Source organism: Podarcis filfolensis (assembly GCF_964270895.1).
Source record: "Podarcis filfolensis genome assembly, chromosome: 16".
Classification (NCBI taxonomy): Eukaryota; Metazoa; Chordata; class Lepidosauria; order Squamata; family Lacertidae; genus Podarcis; species Podarcis filfolensis.
Window position 1 is genome coordinate 5,247,484 of NC_139620.1, and position 22,239 is coordinate 5,269,722.

Genomic DNA, 22,239 nt, shown 5'->3' on the forward strand with positions numbered 1-22,239 from the left:
AACCTACCTCTCAGGGCTGTTGTGTGGAATTCAACGAGGACGAAGGTAGAACCACGTTCGTCACCTTGAGCTCTTTGGAGACGAAAAGGGGGGACAGAAATTGCAACAAATAAACGAATAACATTTTTTTAAAAAATAAAAGAAAACGAGATTAATTTAAACCCCGCATCCATTTAACCCTTACTTTCCTCACCATTTAAACCTTTCCTTCCCCATTCTGGGGACTTTCGGAGGGAATCTACCAGCAAAAAGCTCTCCCCCCTTTTTGTTCTGTTTCGCTTTTCCCTTCGCACCCCCGGGAAAGAAAGAAAGAAAAGAAAAGAAAAACCACACCGTCAGCTGGAACTGCCTAACGAGGCCATTAGTCACTTGGAGTCCCCTTTTTGGGGTTAAAACGAAAAAAAATATCTCCGAGCCTGCAGAAACCTGAGCTTGCAAAGGTCCTCCAGCACGGAGACCGAAGGTAACTGAGCGCAGGGGGTGGGGAAGAGCCGATTATTTCCCCTCTCCCCCAAATCTGCCCAATTTTGCTTGGTCCTGAACCCCTTACTGCATCACACCCCCCCACCAACCCCTTCTCTTTCGCCTGCCCGCCCCTCCCTTCCTCTCCCTGCCACAATGGACTCTCCCATCCTCATTCTCCTCGTTGGAAGCTGCAGTGTTAACGCTGCTCCCTCCCGCCAGCTCTGGTCCTTCCCTCCTCCTGCATCCTGGTTGCAGTAGCATCCTTTGCCGGCTGATGGTGAGCGCCTGAGATAGGAGGAGAGCTGTGTCTGGGTACCACAGGAGCCAGGTAAGCAGGGTTATCTCCGCTCTCTTCCTTAGGTGCCTGCCTGGCTGCCTTTTTCCGCCACCTTGTTGAGGGTGAGTGGCGTGGCAAAACCACCCCCCAAATTACACCACCACCACCACATCTCTTCTTCGGTGCTGTGGCCATTTTGTCCTGGAAAACCTTGCCTTTGGGTTCGGCCTGAATTTCTGCAAGTCTCTCTTCCTCTCGCCTCCCCCCTCGCCAATTTCTTATGGCATCCTTCATCTTTCTTGGCTGTCAGGCTGGGGAGCCATAGTTGGCAAAGGGCAGACGAGGCTTACTGACTTTGGCATCTCGGTTTTACGGGAGGTTTTATTTATATCTGGCTTTGCAAAGGAAGGAGGGGGGATATTGAAATTTGGAAGAGCCGAAGTGTGTGCACACAGAGCAAGGAATGACCTTGGGGGTGTTCAGAATTGCAAATTCGGGGTGTTTAGTGGTAGCGGCTGTTCTTAACTCTGCGCTCATCTTTCTGCAGACTGGATCCCCCCCCCCCGTCTTCCCAGGGCCCACCAAATAATTTGATTGTGGGGTGTGGGGGGCATTGAGGGGAGGTTGTTTCTGATATCTCGCCCCCGGCAACAATCTCCTTGCCACATACACCATCTGTATGAACGGGGTGAGCCTGGAGAACGGATGGCGGAAAGGAAACGCCAGAAATTAAAAATACCCATTTTTTTTTAAAGAGAGGCTGGATTGTGTGGGATGTGCTGAGGAAGGTTTTAATTTCAGTCTTCTGGAGATGGTTCCCTTATTTTAAAGAAAATCAGGGCGTTTTGACATTTAGAGGCTGGAATTGAAGCTTATGATATGTCATTCAAGGAAAATGTGGGACAGGCGTGGGGTGGGGAGTTGGGGGTCTTCCTCTGGCTTCCGAATTTTGAGAACCTCTCATTCCACCCTCCCCCCTTTAGATCGCTTTAAAACTATTTTACCCCGCTGCCTTTGAAAATTGGTGGGTTCGGGAATCTTTCCTTTCCTACGCTAACAAAGCGGGGAGGAGGGATTTCCTAAAGGGGGTCACCGCTCTCTCTCAAACCCCCCCCCCATTATGTCCAGCCATTATATATTATTTTAACCTCCCCTCCCAGGTCCCTTGACTCGTTAGCATCCTTACAGGGTTTTGTTTTTTGGGAGGGGAATGTTGCTGTGATATTGAAATAAGGTCATTGGACTCCGGGGGGGGGGCGGGAAGCTATGTTTGATCAGCATTTTGGGGGGTGAGGGAGAAGATTGAGACAGATCCCGACTTCCAAATATGATTGCAAAACGGATGGAAGAATTGGGTGGGGGTAGATGTTGGCTGGGGGGGGGGGAGCCCACACGTGACTGCTCCTGCTTTGATGTTTTAATTTTAATTTGTAAGCCAGTTCTTTCCCGGCCGAGTCGGTCAATACAACACGATAAATATCCCATGTCCTTCCTCTCTCTCTCTCTCTCTCTCTCTCTCTCTCTCTCTGGATCCGTGTTGTGTGCTTTTAAATCAGTCATCAGAGGGCAATGAATTAGGAGGGAGAATGCAAAGATGTGGGTTTTCTTTTTTTAAAAAGCTGTGGTTCAGTGGGTGACCTTGTCAAGCCAAACACTAGGCCCTGCAGATGCTGTGTTTATCTTCCTTTCATTGTGGTTTCAAAAGTTGCGTTCGGTAACGCACAGAGATGGTCACAAAGGACCCACACGCACAAACACATCCCAGCGGAGAAGGAGAGAGCTGATGCAGGCACCTTTGAACGGGCTTTATTTGGCTTCAGAGGCCCATTCAGGATCCTGAATGTGCAGAGGCAGGGAGGAAATGCACTTGGCACCTTTGGAACTCCCTGCCTATTGATATCAGGCAAGCACTTTCATTGCACACATTTAGGTTTCTTTCTGTCTGTCTGTTTCCATTTGTGCACAGTGTGTATGCGTGTGTGCGCCTTGCAGCTAAGGACCCTTCTAGGCCACTGGTTTATTCAGCAACCATCCTAAACTTTGGAACTCCCTGCCACTTGATATATTGCAGTGGGGCCTTCTCTGTGCTCTCTTTTTTGGTTTCTTTCTGAGTATGTGTTCGTTTCAATATGTGCACAGGTGTGTGTGTGTGTCTGTGTGTGTGTGTGTGTGTGTGTGTGTGTGCCTCTTCAACCAAGGCCCTTTCTATACCACCAGTTTATTCAGAATTCATCCTATACCTTGGAACTCCCTGCTTATTGATATCTATTGCAGTGGCATCTTCCCTGCACTCTTTTGGCATCTGCTAAAAACCTATATATATATATATATATATATATATATATATTTACCCAGGCCTACTCAGGTGTTTAGACAGTTGATGCGAGTTTTAATTCTGTGTTTGGTCTATTGCTATTTTCACTTTTCAAAAGACTTTGAAATCACTGCTGCTAATTTCTTTCTAGTGATGATGTTACGGTTTTATCTTCTTCTTCTTTTGTAAACCGCTTTGAGCTTTTGGTCTGCAATCAAGCGCTTTATAAATTCTACATAAATAAATGAATAAATACGTAGGCTCAGGAGGAGGTGCTGCGACATTCGAAAGGGGTCAGGGAAGGTAAAAACGAACACCTCTGCACTCAGAATTAATTGAAGCGAGGATGGGGGACATGGAATCAGAGAATTGTAGCATTGGAAGGGACCCTCAAAGGTCCTCTAGACCTACCCCCTGCAATGCAGGAATCACAGCCAATGCACAGCATGTACAACGATTTCCCTGCATTGTCCTCTCTTTTCAAAACCCACTTCCGGTCTCAGTGTTACACTTCAGTGTGACGAATGGAGCCCTGGGCGGCGCCATGCAGATTTAAGGGTGTCCGGGTCATGCGGATAAGAGAGACAGGTTGAGCTCCAAATGGCTCCCATTGAGTTCTGTGGGACACAAGGCAGGCGGGTTGTATGTAATCTGGAGCAAAGAAATGGGCAGTTTCAATGGCAGATGGGATTTCCAGACAAAATCAAAACCCCGATGAATGTCAAGGCTTGTCTCTTCAATGCCAGTCTTACGCAGAGTAGACTCACTGAAGTTGATGAGTGTGACTCATGTAGGCCCATTGACTTCACAAAGCAGGACTTAGTTGGATAACCACCTTAAGTTATCAGATATGAGAGATGGCAGCTGGAGAGCTGCTGGGTGGGTCTGAGTCCCCCCCCCCCCCAAGATCTTGTTCCAGATACAGAGCCACAGTTCCCAAGTACTCAACTTATTATTTTATTTTTTATTTACTGCACCGGTATGCCATCATTTCCCTTCAAGGAGCCCAAGGTGGGTCATGCGATTCTTCTCCCCCTCCTCATTTAATCCCCACAACAACCTTTTTCTACCTTTCCCTTTTAACCCCTGTTTTCTACACTTTTTATTCATTTATTTTTCTTTCTCTATTGACCCTCCCCCTCCCTTTTGTGTTTTGAGTCTATCTAGATAAAAGTCTTGGTTTGGTTTTTTTCTATATATATATAGAAAAGGGAAAACGATATTAAGTTTTGTATTTTTCTCTAGAAAACTTAATGAAAGGTATTTTTAAAAATAAAATAAACAACCCTGTGAGGTAGGTGAGACACAGCCTAAAGGTAAAGGTAAAGGGACCCCTGACCGTTAGGTCCAGTCATGACCGACTCTGGGGTTGTGGTGCTCATCTCGCTTTATTGGCCGAGGGAGCCGGCGTACAGTTTCCGGGTCATGTAGCCAGCATGACTAAGCCGCTTCTGGCGAACCAGAGCAGCGCACGGAAACTCCGTTTACCTTCCTGCCGGAGGGGTACCTATTTATCTACTTGCACTTTGATGTGCTTTCAAACTGCTAGGTTGGCAGGAGCAGGGACCGAGTAACGGGAGCTCACCCTGTTGCGGGGATTCGAACCGCCGACCTTCTGATCGGCAAGCCCTAGGCTCTGTGGTTTAACCCACCCCCTTGGTGAGACCGAGAGAGTCAGTGACCAGCTCCCAATACCACAGCCTAAGTCTGCTTTATAACCAAGTGGGGATACGAACCCAGCAGAGGCGGTTTTAGGGTAGGGCGGCTGATGTGGTTTCACTGGTCGGCTGCCACAACCGTGGTGTAGAATGGAGCACAAGAGGCACGGATTTTGCATGAATTTCGGCGTGGTACAAATTCCGGGCCCTGCCAAAATTTGAGACCCCAACGTCCGCCACTGTTCCTGGTCTCCCAGAGCCTAGTTCAGCACTCTAGCCCCTTCTTCCACACTGGTTCTTCACATATTTCCACATATTTCCTCCACATAATAGAAAGCAAAGTGGCTGCCCGGATTTTGGGAGGCTGGGGTCCAAACTGCACCTACCGTCTTGACCAGGGGTCAGCAGACTTTTTCAGCAGAGGGCCGGTCCACCGTCCCTCAGACCTTGTGGGGGGGCCGGACAATATTTTTTTTGGGGGAAATGAACAAATTCCTATGCCCCACAAATAACCCAGAGATGCATTTTAAACAAAACCACACATTCTGCTCACATAAAAACACCAGGCAGGCCCCACAAACAACCCAGAGATGCATTTTAAATAAAAGGACACATTCTACTCATGTAAAAACATGCTGATTCCCAGACCGTCCATGGGCCGGATTTAGAAGGCGATTGGGCCAGATCCGGCCCCCGGGCCTTAGTTTGCCTACCCATGGTGCTGACAGTAGATGCCTAGACCTTTTCCTCCCCCCACCCCCTATGAAATGAGGGAGGGGGTCCTTAAAACTCTTTGCCTACATGCCCAGGGTGTGTGTGTGTGTCTGCCAGATGCTGTCTCACCTACTAAGTCCAGAAGGATGGCAAGCACCTTGCTGGCTAAATACACAGCCCCAACGTTAGCAACTGATAGTTCATTTCCCCCTGGCAAATCCAGGATTTATTTTATTTTATTTTTTGTCGAGAGGCGAGGACAGTGTTATGTTCCCATTTTAAAGGCTGGACAACTGAGGCTGAAGGAGAGGGACACCTGAAGGAAAAGTGGGACATTCCAGGATGAAATCAGAAACCGGGACTGCTTCTCTAAAACAGGGATGGACGGCCCTGGAAAAATAGGGATACTTAGAGGGTTTGTGAAAGGGACCTGTTTCTAGGCATCTTCTGACGTCCCCTATGGCACAATCCTGTCCCTGCCCTTACCGTTTGTGTCAGCATTTTCTCCCTCTCATTCCTCCACTCACTACCATGTTTTGGATTCCCATCATCTCCACTAGAAACCTCCTGCGCTTATTTGCATTCCTTGGAAATCAGAATTTCAGCTTATATCTCTGAACATCCCTAAAAGGCATGTTTCTATTTGTGAATAGGCAGATGGACATTAGTGGCACCCTTCCCTTTTCTTACCGATCATTTTAATCACTTTATCCTTTTCGTAAACTGCTTTGTTTTTGTTTTTTAACACCAAGTGGCGTTTAATTTTATGAAACAAATAAATAACCCTCTTTGACCAGAGCTTATGGGGAGATTAGGCCACACACAGCGTTTATTGAGCGTTTGTTCTGATTTTGTTTACGGGGTTGACTATGTGACAACGAGGCTCCACTCTGATTTTCTTATGGGGCATTTGCACGTCTTCCTGTTAAGTCATTCGTCCAAACTGCAAAATGTCAGTTTCTTTATTATTATTATTATTATTTAAAAGGAATGGATTTGTTGTGCCGCGGTGACAGGATGAGCCTTGACCCACTTTAATTGTGCAAACCTGAATTTGCAGCGTGCGCTGGTATCTCTCCCAAGTAACGTCGGCAGCCTGGAGGCACCCCACCAAAGTCCATTAAAAGTTTATTTATTCATTCACTGCCTTCATATCCTACACCCCCCCTCCAAGGAGCTCAAGGTAGCGTACATTGTTCTCCCCCTCCTTGAGTAACTTCCACAACAAGTTACAGGGAACCAGGCAGAGGGCCTTCTCGGTGGTGGCACCCGCCCTGTGGAACGCCCTCCCACCAGATGTCAAGGAAATAAACAACTACCAGGCTTTTAGAAGACACCTGAAGGCAGCCCTGTTTAGGGAAGCTTTTAATGTTTAATAGATTATTGTATTTTAATATTCTGTTGGAAGCCACCCAGAGTGGCTGGGGAAACACACTCAGATGGGCAGGGTATAAATAATAAATTATTATTATTATTATTATTATTATTATTATTATTATTATTACACTGTTCTCCAGAGTTTCCCAGACAGGCAACATTTGCAGGGCTACCTGGAGAAGCCTTCTGAGATCATGCATATTATTATTATTATTATTATTATTATTATTATTATTATTATAACAACCCTGTGAGGTAGGCTAGGCTGAGATGCAGTGACTGGCACCTAGTGAGCCTTGTGGTAGAATGCGGGATTTGAACCCTGGTCTCCCAGGCTTTAGCATGACACTCTAACCACTACGCCACGCTAGCTTCCCAGTAACTCTAGAGTTACTAGCCAAAACATACTTTCCCTCTGGCTCAAACCATACCTGCTGTTCCACCTGTTCCCCGAGCAGCAGAAAGCCCCTGGGACCAGGGATTTGGCCTCCGGCCTGTCTGTAATTATTTAGTTTTATTTACATGTGCACAACTCTGGTCTTGTCGGAGGCAGACGCCTTGTGCTCATAGCAGGCAAGAGACCCACTGCCCCACATTGGATCGTGAGAGAAAAAGAGAGAATTTCCTAGCAGATGATGGCTCAGCTCTCTGATCTGCTCCCCGTCTTGCTTGGTGCCCGTCTGTTCCCCAAAGTACAATTTCTTCTACATGGAAGCTTTGCTTTGGCAGCCCAGCTCCTCCGGGGCTCCTCTCCTGTCACCTGGGAAAAGCTGCCTCCGTGGGAGAGTTAGGAAGCGGAAACTTGATTTTATTAGCTTTAAGAACGTAAGGAGAGCCTGCAGGATCAGGCCAAAGGGCCCCCATCTAGTTCAGCCTCCTGTTCTGACGGTGGCCAACCCGGATGTAGGATTCGAACACAAGACCGCTCTCCCCTCTTGGGGTTCCCAGCAACTGGTATACAGGAGCATTTACTGTGGAGGCAGAGCACAGTCTTCATGGCCAGTCGCCACTGATAGTCCCACCCTCTTTTGAAGCCATCTAGATTGGTGCCCATCACTGCTTCATGTGGGAGGGAGTTCCAAAGTTTAACTCTGCGCTGCACGAAGAAGGCCTTCCTTTTATCTATCCTGAATATAGGGATGCAGGTGGCGCTGTGGGTTAAACCACAGAGCCCAGGACTTGCCGATCAGAAGGTTGGCGGTTTGAATCCCCGCGACGGGGTGAGCTCCCGTTGCTCAGTCCCTGCTCCTGCCAACCTAGCAGTTCAAAAGCATGTCAAAGTGCAAGTAGATAATTAGGTACCACTCCGGTGGGAAGATAAATGGCATTTCTGTGCGCTGCTCTGGTTCGCCAGAAGTGGCTTAGTGCTGCTGGCCACATGACCCGGAAGCTGTACGCCGGCTCCCTCGGCCAGTAAAACGAGATGAGCGCCGCAACCCCAGAGTCGGTCACGACTGGACCTAATGGTCAGGGGTCCCTTTACCCTTTACGTTTTTAGATTGGTGCCCATCACTCCTTCATGTGGGAGGGGATTCCAAAGTTTAACTCTGCGCTGCATGAAGAAGGACTTCCTTTTATCCATCCTGAATCTCCCCATATTTACCTTCAGTGGATGTCCAAGGAGTTCTAGCGCTTTGATAGAGGGAGAAGAACTTCTCTCACACTTGTAATTTTATACACTTCTATCATTGGCACCTCCCGTTTTCTCTAAATGAACTGGACCAGCTTCTCCTTAGAGGAACAAATATTTAGAAACTAGTGCCTGAGTTTTTATTTTTTTAAAAAAATATTTCTTTCCCAGTCCCTTTTTCAAAGAATCCTGGCATTGTAGAGTTGGAAGGGACCCAATCCCCTGCAATGCAGGAATATGCAGCTGTTCCGTACAGGGATCGAACCTGCAACCTTGGCCTTATCACTGCCATGCTCTAGCCAACCGAGCTCTCAGTTCTTGTGTGTTATTCTTTTTCAGAATGGAAGGCTGTGCAGGCAGGGACTGTATTATTTTGAGTGTATGTAAGGCACTAGGAGACTTTTTGGCTGAACAGCAGGGTACAACTGCTCTAGATAAAGAGATATAGATAGATAGATAGATAGATAGATAGATAGATAGATAGATAGATAGATGATAGATAGATAGATAGATAGATAGATAGATAGATAGATAGAAGGTAAAGGGACCCCTGACCATTAGGTCCAGTCGTGACCGACTCTGGGGTTGCGGCGCTCATCTTCCTTTACTGGCCGAGGGAGCCGGCCTTTGTCAATAGACAGCTTCCGGGTCATGTGGCTAGCATGACTAAGCTGCTTCTGGCGAACCAGAGCAGCTCACGGAAACACCGTTCATCTTCCCGCTGGAGCAGTACCTATTTATCTACTTGCACTTTGACGTGCTTTCGAACTGCTAGGTTGGCAGGAGCAGGGACCGAGCAACGGGAGCTCACCCCGTCGCGGGGATTCGAACCGCCGACCTTCTGATCGGCAAGTCCTAGGCTCTGTGGTTTAACCCACAGCACCACCCGCATCCCATAGATAGATAGATAGATAGATAGATAGATAGATAGATGATAGATGATAGATGATAGATAGATAGATAGATGATAGATAGATAAGGCATATCTGTAATTGAGCATAGTCAATCCTTTGGTTTGGGCTCTCCTGACCTCTCCAAATATCTCTGCAACCCCAGGGATGATCTATGTGTACACTTCAGTTCCCAACTGAGGAAACCCACTCATCCAACCAGCTATTCCCAACCTGGTGCCCCCTAGATGATCTTCTTGAAGTACAGCTCCCATCAAGTCCCCAGAGAGTATTGGTGTGCCAGAGCGGGCAGCTTTGCCATACTGGTCGGGGGCTGACAGGAGTTGTAGTCCAAAACCATATAGGGTGCATTATCATCAAATCACAGAATTGTAGAGTTGGAAGGGACCTTGAGGGTCATCTAGTCCAACCCGCTACAATGCAGGGATATTTTTGCCCAACGTGGGGCCCGAACCCACAACCCCAAGATTAAGAGTCTCATGCTCTAGCGACTTAGCTATCCCTTTCTGGCCCATTAAACTCTGGTTTCCCGAGCGAAAGATAGGGCTGGCTCTGCTTGGCTAGTATGCATGACGGCCTGGAAATGGGGACATAACCAACGGAAAAAGGCATATTTCAGTTTAAGATGTCTGGTTCTCTGGAAGCAGTTTCGACTCACTGCAGACATTCAGACAAGTGGCTTATAGAAACCTAGCCAACCCACCTTATGTATATATCAAAACTCATAAATCCATTCATGCATTTACAGGTGGTACAATGGGTCGTGCATCTGGCTGTTAACCAAAAGGTTATTGGTTCAAGCCCACCCAGCGATGGCTATGGACAGGATTCCTGCATTGCAGAGGGTTGGACTCAATCATTCTTGGGGTCCCTTCCAACGCTACAGTCCCATGATTCTATGATATACTTTTTGTTCAGTTATTTGTTGTTGTTTAGTCGTTTAGTCGTGTCCGACTCTTCGTGACCCCCTGGACCAGAGCACGCCAGGCACTCCTGTCTTCCACTGCCTCCCGCAGTTTGGTCAAACTCATGCTGGTCGCTTTGAGAACACTGTCCCACCATCTCGTCCTCTGTCGTCCCCTTCTCCCTGTGCCCTCCATCTTTCCCAACATCAGGGTCTTTTCCAGGGAGTCTTCTCTTCTCATGAGGTGGCCAAAGTCTTGGAGCCTCAGCTTCAGGATCTGTCCTTCCAGTGAGCACTCAGGGCTGATTTCCTTCAGAATGGATAGGTTTGATTTTCTTGCAGTCCATGGGACTCTCAAGAGTCTCCTCCAGCACCAGAATTCAAAAGCATCCATTCTTCGGCGATCAGCCTTCTTTATGGTCCAGCTCTCACTTCCATACATCACTACTGGGAAAACCATAGCTTTTACTATACGGACCTTTGTTGGCAAGGTGATGTCTCTGCTTTTTAAGATGCTGTCTAGGTTTGTCATTGCTTTTCTCCCAAGAAGCAGGCGTCTTTTAATTCAGTTATTAGAGACATGTAAATGGGAACGTAACAAATCAGAAAGGTGTATTCTGCTCCAAAATTCACTGGCCGGTCCTTTCAGCTTGCTACAGGCGACCGGACAAGTGTCTGTTTTGTATTTTTTATTTTTAAAAAACCTTGTATACATCCATACTCAGACATCTGTTCATGCATAACCTGCCTGTTCCTCTTCCTACCAGACATGCTTCTGCTACCAGTGCTTAAAAATAGCATCCTATTTCGAGCGGAGGAGAGAGAGAGAGAGAGAGGGAGCAGGGTTGCTTGGCAAACTGTGGGATACTTGCATTCATCATCGTAAATCCCTTCCCCGACTCCCCTTGCTTCCCCTCTTCCCTGGGGCAGGCGATTATATATAAAAAAAGTGGGACTGAGATTCTTTGAACCAGCCGGTTGGTCTATTGACAATAAAATTTTAAAATCCATTTCACGGCCCACAGGATTTATCAGTGACGTGTTTTCTCGTGTTTCCTCCCCTCCTCCTTCTCATTTCAGTTTCATCTGTTTGTCGATAAGCAAACGTCCTAAATGCTCAGCTGTCTAGAAACAGGGGGATGCCCTCTGGGTGGGGGGACAAATGTTTTGACAAAATAATGGAGGAGAGAATGCGGTCAGATCCTGCTCAGGGGCTTCCCTTTGGGGCATCCGGGTGGTGGGTGCCATGGGCCAGATTCAGCAGGGCTGTTCTTATGTAAGGATGTCTGGAAGAACGGTAAAGTCTTAGCCAAGGTTCACATAGCACCGTGAACGTAATTTTATTGGCTTGCACGCTTTCCGCAGTTATAGCCATGCTCAAGATGGCTTGTCTGAAGGAGCGTCTCCACCCCGATCGTTCAGCCCGGACACTGAGGTCCAGCGCCGAGGGCCTTCTGGCGGTTCCCTCACTGCGAGAAGTGAGATTACAGGGAACCAGGCAGAGGGCCTTCTCGGTGGTGGCGCCCGCCCTGTGGAACGCCCTCCCACCAGATGTCAAAGAGAAAAACAATTACCAGACTTTTAGGAGACATCTGAAGGCAGCCCTGTTTAGGGAAGCTTTTAATGTTTGATGCATTACTGTATTTTAATATTTTGTTGGAGGCAGCCCAGAGTGGCTGGGGAGGCCCAGCCAGATGGGCAGGGTATAAATAATAAGTTGTTGTTGTTGTTGTTGTTGTTGTTGTTGTTGTTGTTGTTATTAACGGCAAAAATCACATAATTATAAGCATAGCAAAAGTAATAACAGGCTATGAATAAAACACCGAAAAGTACACAACCAAATTAAACAATTTCCATGTAAAGCACAGGATCTAAAATACAGTGGTACCTCAGGTTACATACGCTTCAGGTTACAGACTCCGCTAACCCAGAAATATTACCTCAGGTTAAGAACTTTGCTTCAGGATGAGAACAGAAATCGTGCTCTGGCGGTGCGGCAGCAGCAGGAGGCCACATTAGCTAAAGTGGTGCTTCAGGTTAAGAACGGACCTCCGGAACGAATTAAGTACTTAACCCGAGGTACCACTGTAGAGGTACAAAACGTTAATATCAAAAGCAGCAACAGACGCTGCCACCACCACCACCACAAAATTCCAGTTCATTTATTTTATGGCCTTTCTAATGCACCCTTTTCTCCAAGGAGCTCAAGGTGGTGTATATGGATCTCCCCTCCCCTCCATTTAATCCTCATGACAACCCTGCAAGGTCGGCTAAGTGGGGCGATTCAAACCCTGGTCTCCCAGGTCCCTGTTGTCATTTAAGACCCCCCTCCCAACAACAGCAACCCTGTGAGTCTGAGAGACAGTGTCTGGCCGAAGGTCAGATGCAGTGAGCTTCATGGCTGAGTGTGTGTGATTTTAGCCTTGGTCTCTCCCAGCTCCTAGGCCAATGCTCTAACCACTACACAATACTTCCTCTTTGTTCTAAGGCTGACATTGAACAAGGCTGTGGAAAGATCTCCCCAGCTTCTCCCCTTCGGGTGCCGTTTGGCTCCCGGCCTGGGTGCCTGTCTGGCTGCGAGCCCGATGTGAACATCTTGGATAAACGCTGCCACTTAATTTTAATAAAACATAGGGCTCGTTATGGGCTGCCTGGCTTCACTGTTCACTTGTAATGTGGCCATATTGCTGCTGGACTCCAACTCCCATCGGTCTTAGCAGTGAACGTAGGCAATGGCCAGGAGTTGGGGTCCAGCAATATCTGGAAGGCTTGCAGGAGAGATGATGCAGAAGACATATGACAGCCATCTTCAAATATCTGAAGGTTTGCCACCCGGACGATGGAGCAAGCTTGGTTGCTGCAGAGGGCAGGGTCTGAACCTATAGATTTAAGTGGTGAGAAAGAAGATTCCGACTCAACCTTGGAAAGAACTTTCTGAGGGTTGTTCAACAGTGGAACGGACTCCCCCTTGGAAGATGGTGGACTCTCCTTCCTTGGAGGTTTTTAATAAACAACAACAACAACAACAAATTTTATTTATACCCCGCCCTCCCCGGCCAGAGCCAGGCTCAGGGCGGCTAACACCAGTAAAATTACAGCAAAAACAATAGGGGGGAAAAACCCCACCAATTTAAAATACAGGTTAAAATGCAATTTAAAATGCAGCCTCATTTTAAAAGTAGCTCATAGATCAAAACCGTAAGGGGAGGGAAGACATAAGGGTCAGACTGAGTCCAGACCAAAGGCCAGGCGGAACAGCTTTGCAGACCCTGCAGAAAGATGTCAAGTCCCGCAGGGCCCTGGTCTCTTGTGATTGAGCGTTCCACCAAGTCGGGGCCAGTACTGAAAAGGCCCTGGTCCTGGTTGAGACCAATCTAACCACCTTGTGACCTGGGACCTCCAAAATGTTGTCATTTGTGGACCTTAAGGTCCTCCGCGGGGCATACCAGGAGAGGCGGTTCTGTAGGTACGTGGTAAGCAGAGGTTGGGTGGTCATCTGCCAGGGTTTCCTTAGCTGTGATTTCTGCATTCCATGGGGTTGGACTAGATGACCCTCGGCGTCCCTTCTAGATGATTCTCTGTTCTTTTGAGTCACAGTGAGGGCTCTTGTCTCCATGACTGGGCTGTGGGTTTCCTGGAAGAATCTGCCCACTCTGAGAAGCCTGTCTGTGCTACAAGTCAAATGGCATAACCCTACCATTCAAATGAGGGACGTGGGTGGCGCTGTGGTCTAAACCACAGAGCCTAGGACTTGCCGATCAGAAGGTCGGCGGTTCGAATCCCCGCGACGGGGTGAGCTCCCGTTGCTCGGTCCCTGCTCCTGCCAACCTAGCAGTTCAAAAGCACATCAAGGTGCAAGTAGATAAATAGGTACCGCTCCAGCGGGAAGGTAAATGGCATTTCTGTGCACTGCTTTGGTTCGCCAGAAGCAGCTTAGTCATGCTGGCCACATGCTCCCTCGGCCAGTAAAGAGAGATGAGCGCCGCGACTGGACCTAATGGTCAGGGGTCCTTTTACCTTTACCATTCAAATACTTCTCACTGTACCGCCCCACTCACCAAAACACACACACACACACCCTTCTGCTAAAACGAAAACTCCAGCGTCAGCTTTATTTACAACGGCTGAGTTTTCACAGTTCAGGAGTGCAGCGCCATAGTTCACGAATAACAAGCATATTAAAAATATACAATGGCAGGTTTATTTCTCTCTTGCCGCAGCAAGGGAGCTTCGTTGTCTGGGCCTTTTCATTCCGGCAAATTGCGTGCTTGATTTGTTTTTGGAAATTGGGGCTTGCCTGCTGCCTGTTGGGGGATGTTAAAATGCTTATTCTCCTCCAGAAAGAACAGATGCCCTTAACACAAGGAGGGGGGGGGGCGCATTCTCATTCAATGCCCAGGGTTAGGTTGGGGGGGGGGGTCCCAACATAGGAAGAGTCCTGTTGGATTAGCCCAAGGGAGGCCCATCTGGTCCAGCATATTGTACTCACAGTGGCCAGCCAGATGATGTGAGAAACCCTCACACAAGGGCAAGACTCTCCTCTCCTGTGGCTTCCAGCAACTGGTATTCAGAGCTGTTGGCCATCCCTGTTTCAGGTGGGAGGGAGTTCCATAGTTTAACTGTGTGTTGGAGGTATTCTTTTGGGGGTGAGTGGGGATAAGTCTGGGGCTTTCAAAAAATGCACTTAGCACTGCCAGCTAGTTCCCTGTTCAGGGAAGTCTTTAATGTGTGACATGTTAATGTATTTTTAATCTTTGTTGGAAGCCGCCCAGAGTGGCTGGGGAGACCCAGCCAGATGGGCGGGGTACAAATAAATAACAACAACAACAACAACAACAACAACAATAATAATTCCACACAAAGGCGATGGGTGGAATATTTTTTCCCCCTGGTGGGAGAAGCATGTCTATGAGAGAGAGCAGACCCTGGAATTCTTGGAGACGAGCCCTTTCTGGTTTTTTTGGCTTACATTTCAAAAAGCATCAGTTTGTCAGAGCGGTAATAGACTCCTAGTTTTGGGCGGTAGGGTTAGTGTGGGCTCTGTCAGTTATTTCGTTCGGAGAAGCTGGCTACTCATATGATAGAATCATAGAACTGTAGAGCTGGAAGGGACTCTGAGGATCTTGCAGGTTTGGGTTGTGGAAGATTAAAGACAGACAAAAGAAACAACTTCTTCACGCAGCGTATAGTTAAACTATGGAACTCCCTCATGCAGGTTCTTGTGTTCTGCTGTAGCCAGATCCACTAAATGCTCATTCCTCCTTAGGCCAGTTTGGCCGTGCTAGTTTGATTAATAATAATAATAATAATAATAATAATAATAATAATTTATTTATTTATACCCTGCCCATCTGGCTGGGTTTCCCCAGCCACTCTGGGCTGCTTCCAACAAAACACTAAAATACAATAACCTATTAAACATTAAAAGCTTCCCTAAACAGGGCTGCCTTCATATGTCTTCTAAAAGTTTGGTAGTTATTTTTCTCTTTTACATCTGGTGGGAGGGCATTCCACAGGGCGGGTGCCACCACCGAGAAGGCCCTCTGCCTGGTTCCCTGTAACGTGGCTTCTCGCAGTGAGGGAACCACCAGAAGGCCCTCGGCGCTGGACCTCAGTGTCCGGGCAGAACGATTTACAGCCTCCCTTCTGTGTGAATTTGCTCCTGTCCTTCGTTCCATGTCTGAAGTGTTCCGGTTTTTGCTTTGTCGTCCTTGCAGGCCCATCACCACCCACGCAGAAGGAGCGACTCCCTCCACTGGCCCGTTGGCTCCCCAAAGGCAAGCTTGGACTTAGACGGATGGGGGCTTCAGCCTGGCAGAGGGCAGCCCTCGAAGTGGCTCTCACCCGCCTGCTGGAAGGCCTCAAGTTAGCCTTGTAATTTGGGTGGATAACCCTCCAAGGGGAAGGAGCTGTCCAGCCTTTCTGGGTGCTGAACTGAGAAGACAAGCTTAGTCCTCTGGAGTGCATTTCTCTGCTAACAAAGGGAAGGAGCTCTCCACACTTTCTGGGTGCTGAACTGGGAAGACACTGCAGATTTCTCTTATTCGGAAGGAAGGAGCTATCCACCCGTTCTGGGTGTTGAACTGAGAAGACCTCCCGAGCATATTCCTCTCCCTTTGACCCCCAAAGCGCCAGAAAACCATGGATGAAGGTTTCAGAGACCGGACCGCCTTCATCCGCGGGGCGAAAGACATTGCCAAGGAAGTGAAGAAGCACGCCACCAAGAAGGTAGGCAAAGGGGTGGACCGGATGCAGGATGAGTACACGAAGCGCTCCTACGCTCGCTTTGAGGAGGACGACGACGACGAGGACTACCAGCCCCAGGATGGCTACTATCGTGGGGAGCCGGCAGTGGACGACGAGGGGGCCTCTAGCGACGCCACCGAGGGCCACGACGAGGACGATGAGATCTACGAAGGGGAGTATCAGGGCATCCCCCGGAACGACTCCCTCAAGGGTGGGGACCACTTGACGGCCAACCAGGAGGTGGTGAGCGAGTTCAGGGACTTTGACGACCTGGAAGGGGAGAAGAAGAAGGAGAAGGAAGAGCTGGCCCAGCAGTATGAGCTGATCCTCCAGGAATGTGGACACGGGAGGTTCCAGTGGACGCTGTACTTTGTGCTGGGGCTGGCCCTCATGGCTGACGGGGTGGAGATCTTCGTGGTGGGCTTTGTCCTTCCCAGCGCTGAGAAGGATATGTGCTTGTCAGACTCCAATAAAGGCATGCTGGGTAAGTCCCCCCAACCAAGAAGAAAATGGGCTGCTGGTACAGGCAGCAGCTTGATGTTGGATTTAAGGGGCTGGGATATAGGTTGGCATTTATGTGTAGAGGCATACCTCGGGTTACAGACGCTTCAGGTTGCGCGATTTCAGGTTGTGTACCACGCCGAACCCGGAAGTACCAGAATGGGCTACTTCTGGGTTTCGGCGCTTGTGCATTTGCAGAAGCGCTAAATCACCACACGTGCGGGTTGCGGACACTGCGGGTTGCGAACATGCTTCCCACACAGATCACGTTCGTAACCCGAGCGTCCACTGTACGCCGCCTTTCAGACAACTCCACCTGCCCCAAGATAGCACACAAGTGCGAAATTCAAGTTTGAAAAAGCCTCGTTGACAGTCTCTGTAAGCTGTTTGCATGGGTTTTAGGCAGAGGGCAAGCCGGCGGACCCTAGCACAGGGATATCCAACATGGTGCCCTCTAGGGGTTGTTGAACTACAGCTCCCATCCATCCAAGACAGAGCGACCAAGAGTCAAGGATGATGGGAGTCATAGTCCAACAGCACCTGTAAGACAACCCACTGGTTATCCCCGCTTCTGGCACAAATACAGGGACACTTGCCGTGTTGTGTCTTGAATGACAACCTCAGTAATATGGAGATGAGGTCTCAGCAGCACCCTGGACAGCTGCTTTAGAGCAGTAGCTAGAGGACAGCACCGCCATCTCCTCGGGCTGAATGGCTACCGGCCCAACAGCCTCCTCTTGTGCAAGGGCTTCTTCTGGTTCAGTGTGCACATCTGGGGCAGGGTATGGGGAATTCCCTCTCTCACTCCACCCCCCTGCCTCATCCCCTGAAGGAGAAGTGCTAGTGGTGATGTAGCAGTTAGGGTGTTGGACCAGGACCTGGGAGAGACCAGGGTTCAAATCTCCAACTTGCCCAGGAGTGAAGCTCACTGGCTGTGACTTTGTGCCTGTCGCTGCCTCTCAGCCTAACCTACCTTACAGGGTTGTTGTGAGGATTAAATGAGAAGGAAGGGAGAACCACGTACCACACCTTGAGCTGCATGGAGAAAAAGGTGGGAGAGAAATACAATACAATAAATACAAATAATAAGTAAAGGGAGCCTGATTCCAGGAACGTGACACTGCGGAGAGGAGGACACTTAGTCGAAGCATGGCTGGTGCTGAAACAACGTCCAAACTCTGGTCTTACCATTAGGCACAGTGAGTCGGCAGATGTTGGGCAGCGTGTGTGTGAGTGATGAGGTTTGTAATTAATTGTAAACACTCCTCTACACGGGATCCCCTCTTCCCCGCCTCTTAATAAAAACTTGTAGTGAGTTAGGACTTCAGGGAGACATTGGCTTTGTATAGCCGTCCATTTGATATGCTAGCTTTCTACGTTCAGGGCATTCTTGTTTTGGTTTTCACATGGAAATTGCTCTGAAACCATAGACGCCCTCTACTCCACATGGAGTTCAAAGCGGCTCATCCTGAACCCTGACCATCTCGTTTTGTGGAATTGCCTTCAAGTGCCAGGATGTTAAACAGTCTGGACACAGACTGAGACACACCCTGGAGTATAGAATTCGCTGCCGCATGGTGTATCAATCAACACAATTTTTAAAGGAGTTCAGAAAAATTGATGGAGAAAAAGGCTGCTGATGGCTACTAGCCATGATGGTGAAGTTCTGCCTCCTCTATCGGGGGCAGCGGCTGCAAATCACAGACAGGGAGAGCATGGCTGTTGCACTCAGGTCCTGCCTATGCGCTTCCCAGGAGAGGCATCTGGGTGACCACTGTGAGAACAGGGAAAGGGGGGCCATTTGCCTAATCCATCAGGCCCTTCTCATGTCCTTATGGAGCCTCGATGTCCAGAGACAGTCTATCCAAACTCCTAGATTCTTAGGGGCTTTGGCCACTGTGAGAAGGTTGGATTTGATGGGCCTCCTTTGGCCTGATGGCTTAGACAAATTCCCCCAGAGGAGGATGAGGCCAGTAGCCACAATGGCTGTTGGAGGCAGCATGCCCTGGATACCAGTTTCTGGGAGTAACAAATGGGGAGAGGGCTCTCGCACTCAGATCCCCGCTTGCGGGATTCCCCATTTGGGCATCTCGTTGAGAAAAGGATGCTAGACTTAGATTGGCCTCTTCAGCTTGATTCAGCAGCTGTGCTCTTCTTGGGTCATTATGAAACCTCCAGGTCCAGAGGCAGTCTATCTGGATTCTTAGGCTCTTTGGTGCATTTGGCCTCTGTGAGAACAGGATGCTGGACTAGGCAGGCCCCCTTGGGCAGCTGATCCAGCATCTGGGCTCTCCTTTGAAGTCAGGGCCTTCTCCTTGTCAGTGTACATCACACTCCAAAGCCAGTGTGGTGTAGTGGTTAAGAGCAGTAGTCTCGTAATCTGGTGAACCGGGTTCGCTTCCCCGCTCCTCCACATGCAGCTGCTGGGTGACCTTGGGCTGGTCACACTTCTTTGAAGTCTCTCAGCCTCACTCGCCTCACAGAGTGTTTGTTGTGGGGGTGGAAGGGAAAGGCGAATGTTAGCCGCTTTGAGACTCCTTAGGGTAGTGATAAAGCGGGATATCAAATCCAAACTCTTCTTCTTGTTGTCAAGCTCGCTTATTACACGCAGGATTGTGGGACTTTCAACATCAGCCTTGACTATTTATTGCATTGGCAACCCATCCCCTAGCATGCAGGATCCAAGCGTGGGAGACCACATTAAGCTACAATAATACAGTTCATTAAAACACAAGGCAGCCACCAACCTCAAGAACCTAGTAGAAGCGCAGTATACATCACCGGCATCTTAAAAAGCGATAAACGCAATAATGTTTTGGCAAACAGACCGGACCTCACAGCAGCCATTTCCCGATGGCCTGGACTGAAAGGTGGGGAGCCCCGTAGAATCGCGGCGACGACAAAAAAACCATCGCAGCCTTAATCCCTAACTCGGCCATCTTATGCGGCAAAACTGGCTCGAAGCAGAGGAACATCGCTGCATGCTCAGAGGCCGGGGTTGAAGCGATCCTGAGAGGCAGGGGGCGAATTGGGCCCGGCTGAGTTTTGCACTGGTGTGATCAGTCCGGATTTCTGCTCCAGGCTTGAGAGCGGAATGCGGCAAGGTTGTGACTCATCGCCTCCTCTCTCTCTCTCTCCCTCTCTCTCTCTCTCTCTCTCTCTCATTCCCCCCTCCCCATTCCTAATTTAGGAATAATGTGTCAGAATCGCAGTGGCCCCCAGCTTATCTCCCTGCCTCACAAGGCACTGCAGAGGCCCTGGTTGCTGTGGCGGAAAAGCTTAGGCAGGATTATATCCCTCTGAAAAGGAACTGTGGTGGAAGGGCGGGGGAAGCAGAGGAAACCGTGCTTTTTTGCGGGGGCGCCAAAGTGAGGAGGGCCTACGGGGGCGATGTGCATGGGGGAGAATGCTGACATTTTGAGGCAAAACTGACACCGGCTTTTCCGCACAGACTGCACTGCGGCAAGGCTGATGTCCCCTGCTGAACGCCTGCAGAGACAGGACATCGCATTCCCACAGGCCCCCAAATTGGGGCTGGGGAGGGGGTTCCCTTTGGCCTAGAGGCTATGGAGAGAGAGAGAGAGAGAGAGGGTCTGCACTGTCTCTCTGTTCATCGAATCGTAGAAGTGAGTCAGAGCAACGGGGCCCATCTAGGCCAGTGTTGTCTGCTCGGTCTGGCAGCAGCTCTCCTCCGTTTCAGAGATGGACTGCTTCCCAGCGCTTACCTGGAAATGGGGCTTGAACCCAGGACCTTCTGCATGCGGAGCAGGTGTTCTACCACTGAGCTACAGCCCTTACCCTAAAAAGCAATACCCTAGTCCTCATGGTTCCGAGCAAAGGGCTGATTTAAAACAGGAACAAGAGAAGCTGCCTTATACCCAATCCGGCTATTGGGGCATCCAGTGTTGCCTACACATGCTGGCAGCATCTCTCTGGGTTTTCATCTCTGCCCAGAGAGATGCTGGGGATTGAAGCCTCATGCAGCCTTTCCTATAAGCTAAGATCCCAGTCCTCACAGTTCTGATTAAAGGACTGATTTAAATAGGAACCTGCCAACCACATTTTTTTTTTTTGGAAGGCTGAGCTCTGGCACGCCTCGTGGATCGGGGCCAAGTCAGCCGCAGCTCCCCCTTGACAAAGATCCACGCAGAGAGCCTGTGCTTCAAGCCATCACTAACTTGGCCTGGCAGCAACTGGGAACCTCTTGGGATTCTGCCTGCCTGCTCTCTATCTCCTCCTCCTCCTCCTCCGTCTTCCCTTCCTGAACTCGGAGCGTCCTCGACCGAAGATGACCCGCTTGCGTTCCTGCCAGGGAGCAGATGCCGGGAATAGCTGGCTCTGAAGCAGGGAGAGTTGGATGGAAGGCGACTCGTCTCCCTCCGTCAGGCAATGTGGCTGAACGGGGAGAATTGTTTAACCAGTTTGGGGGTTGCTATGTAGGCCTGCCCTTATCACCCCATCAGCAGAGATCACAAGCAGGTCGTGTGTGCAGGTTGTGTCCCGTGTAGTCGGGCAACCGACCTGTCAGTCGCCTGGTGTCACAAGGACAGCCTGTTTTCCCTTTGCCTGCCCCGCTGGAAATCAAACCACCCCAGCAAAGCAACAGCGCCTTGGAGATACTGGCGACCAGCTGATTGGCAGGAGACCCCGCCATCCTCTGCAAGTGATGGAAGCACATAAGAGCAGCCCTGCTGGATCAGGCCAATGACCCATCTGGTCCAGCATCCTGCTCTCACAGTGGCCAACCAGATGTGTCTTTTGGGAAACCCGCAAGCAAGAACTGAGCACAGGAGCTCTTATGTCAACACAGTCTGTCAACACAGTCAAGTACAGTCAATATTTCCTTCCAGGTGGTCAGCCTCAAACTGAAACCGTGTCTTACATTTACTGTACAGCTTACCTCTCCACCTCCAAGAATCCTGGGAACTGTGGCTTGCTGGGGGCGCTGGGAAACATAGCACCGCAAAGGGTGAAACTACAATTCCCAGTGATCTTTGGGAAAAGCTGTGCACGTTTTTGATACAGTTTTATTTACACTTTTCACATTACAGTGGTACCTCGGGTTACATACGCTTCAGGTTACAGACTCCGCTAACCCAGAAATATTACCTTGGGTTAAGAACTTTGCTTCAGGATGAGAACAGAAATTGTGTGGTGGCAGCGGGAGGCCCCATTAGCTAAAGTGGTGCTTCAGGTTAAGAACAGTTTCAGGTTAAGAACAGACCTCCAGAACGAATTAAGT

At 49.2% G+C, this 22,239-nt stretch overlaps 1 protein-coding gene across 1 annotated transcript in view; it reads left to right on the forward strand.

Moving 5' to 3' along the window:
• Positions 1–486: 486 nt before the first annotated feature.
• The window catches only part of SV2A (synaptic vesicle glycoprotein 2A), a 55,549-nt gene continuing 33,796 nt past the window's right edge, over positions 487–22,239 (forward strand). Inside the window, exons 1-3 of the mRNA XM_083591120.1 lie at positions 487–793; positions 15,968–16,201; positions 16,284–16,980. Coding sequence (XP_083447246.1) covers positions 16,392–16,980 — 589 coding nt within the window. The 5' untranslated portion in view covers positions 487–793; positions 15,968–16,201; positions 16,284–16,391. The remainder of the gene's footprint in view (positions 794–15,967; positions 16,202–16,283; positions 16,981–22,239) is intronic.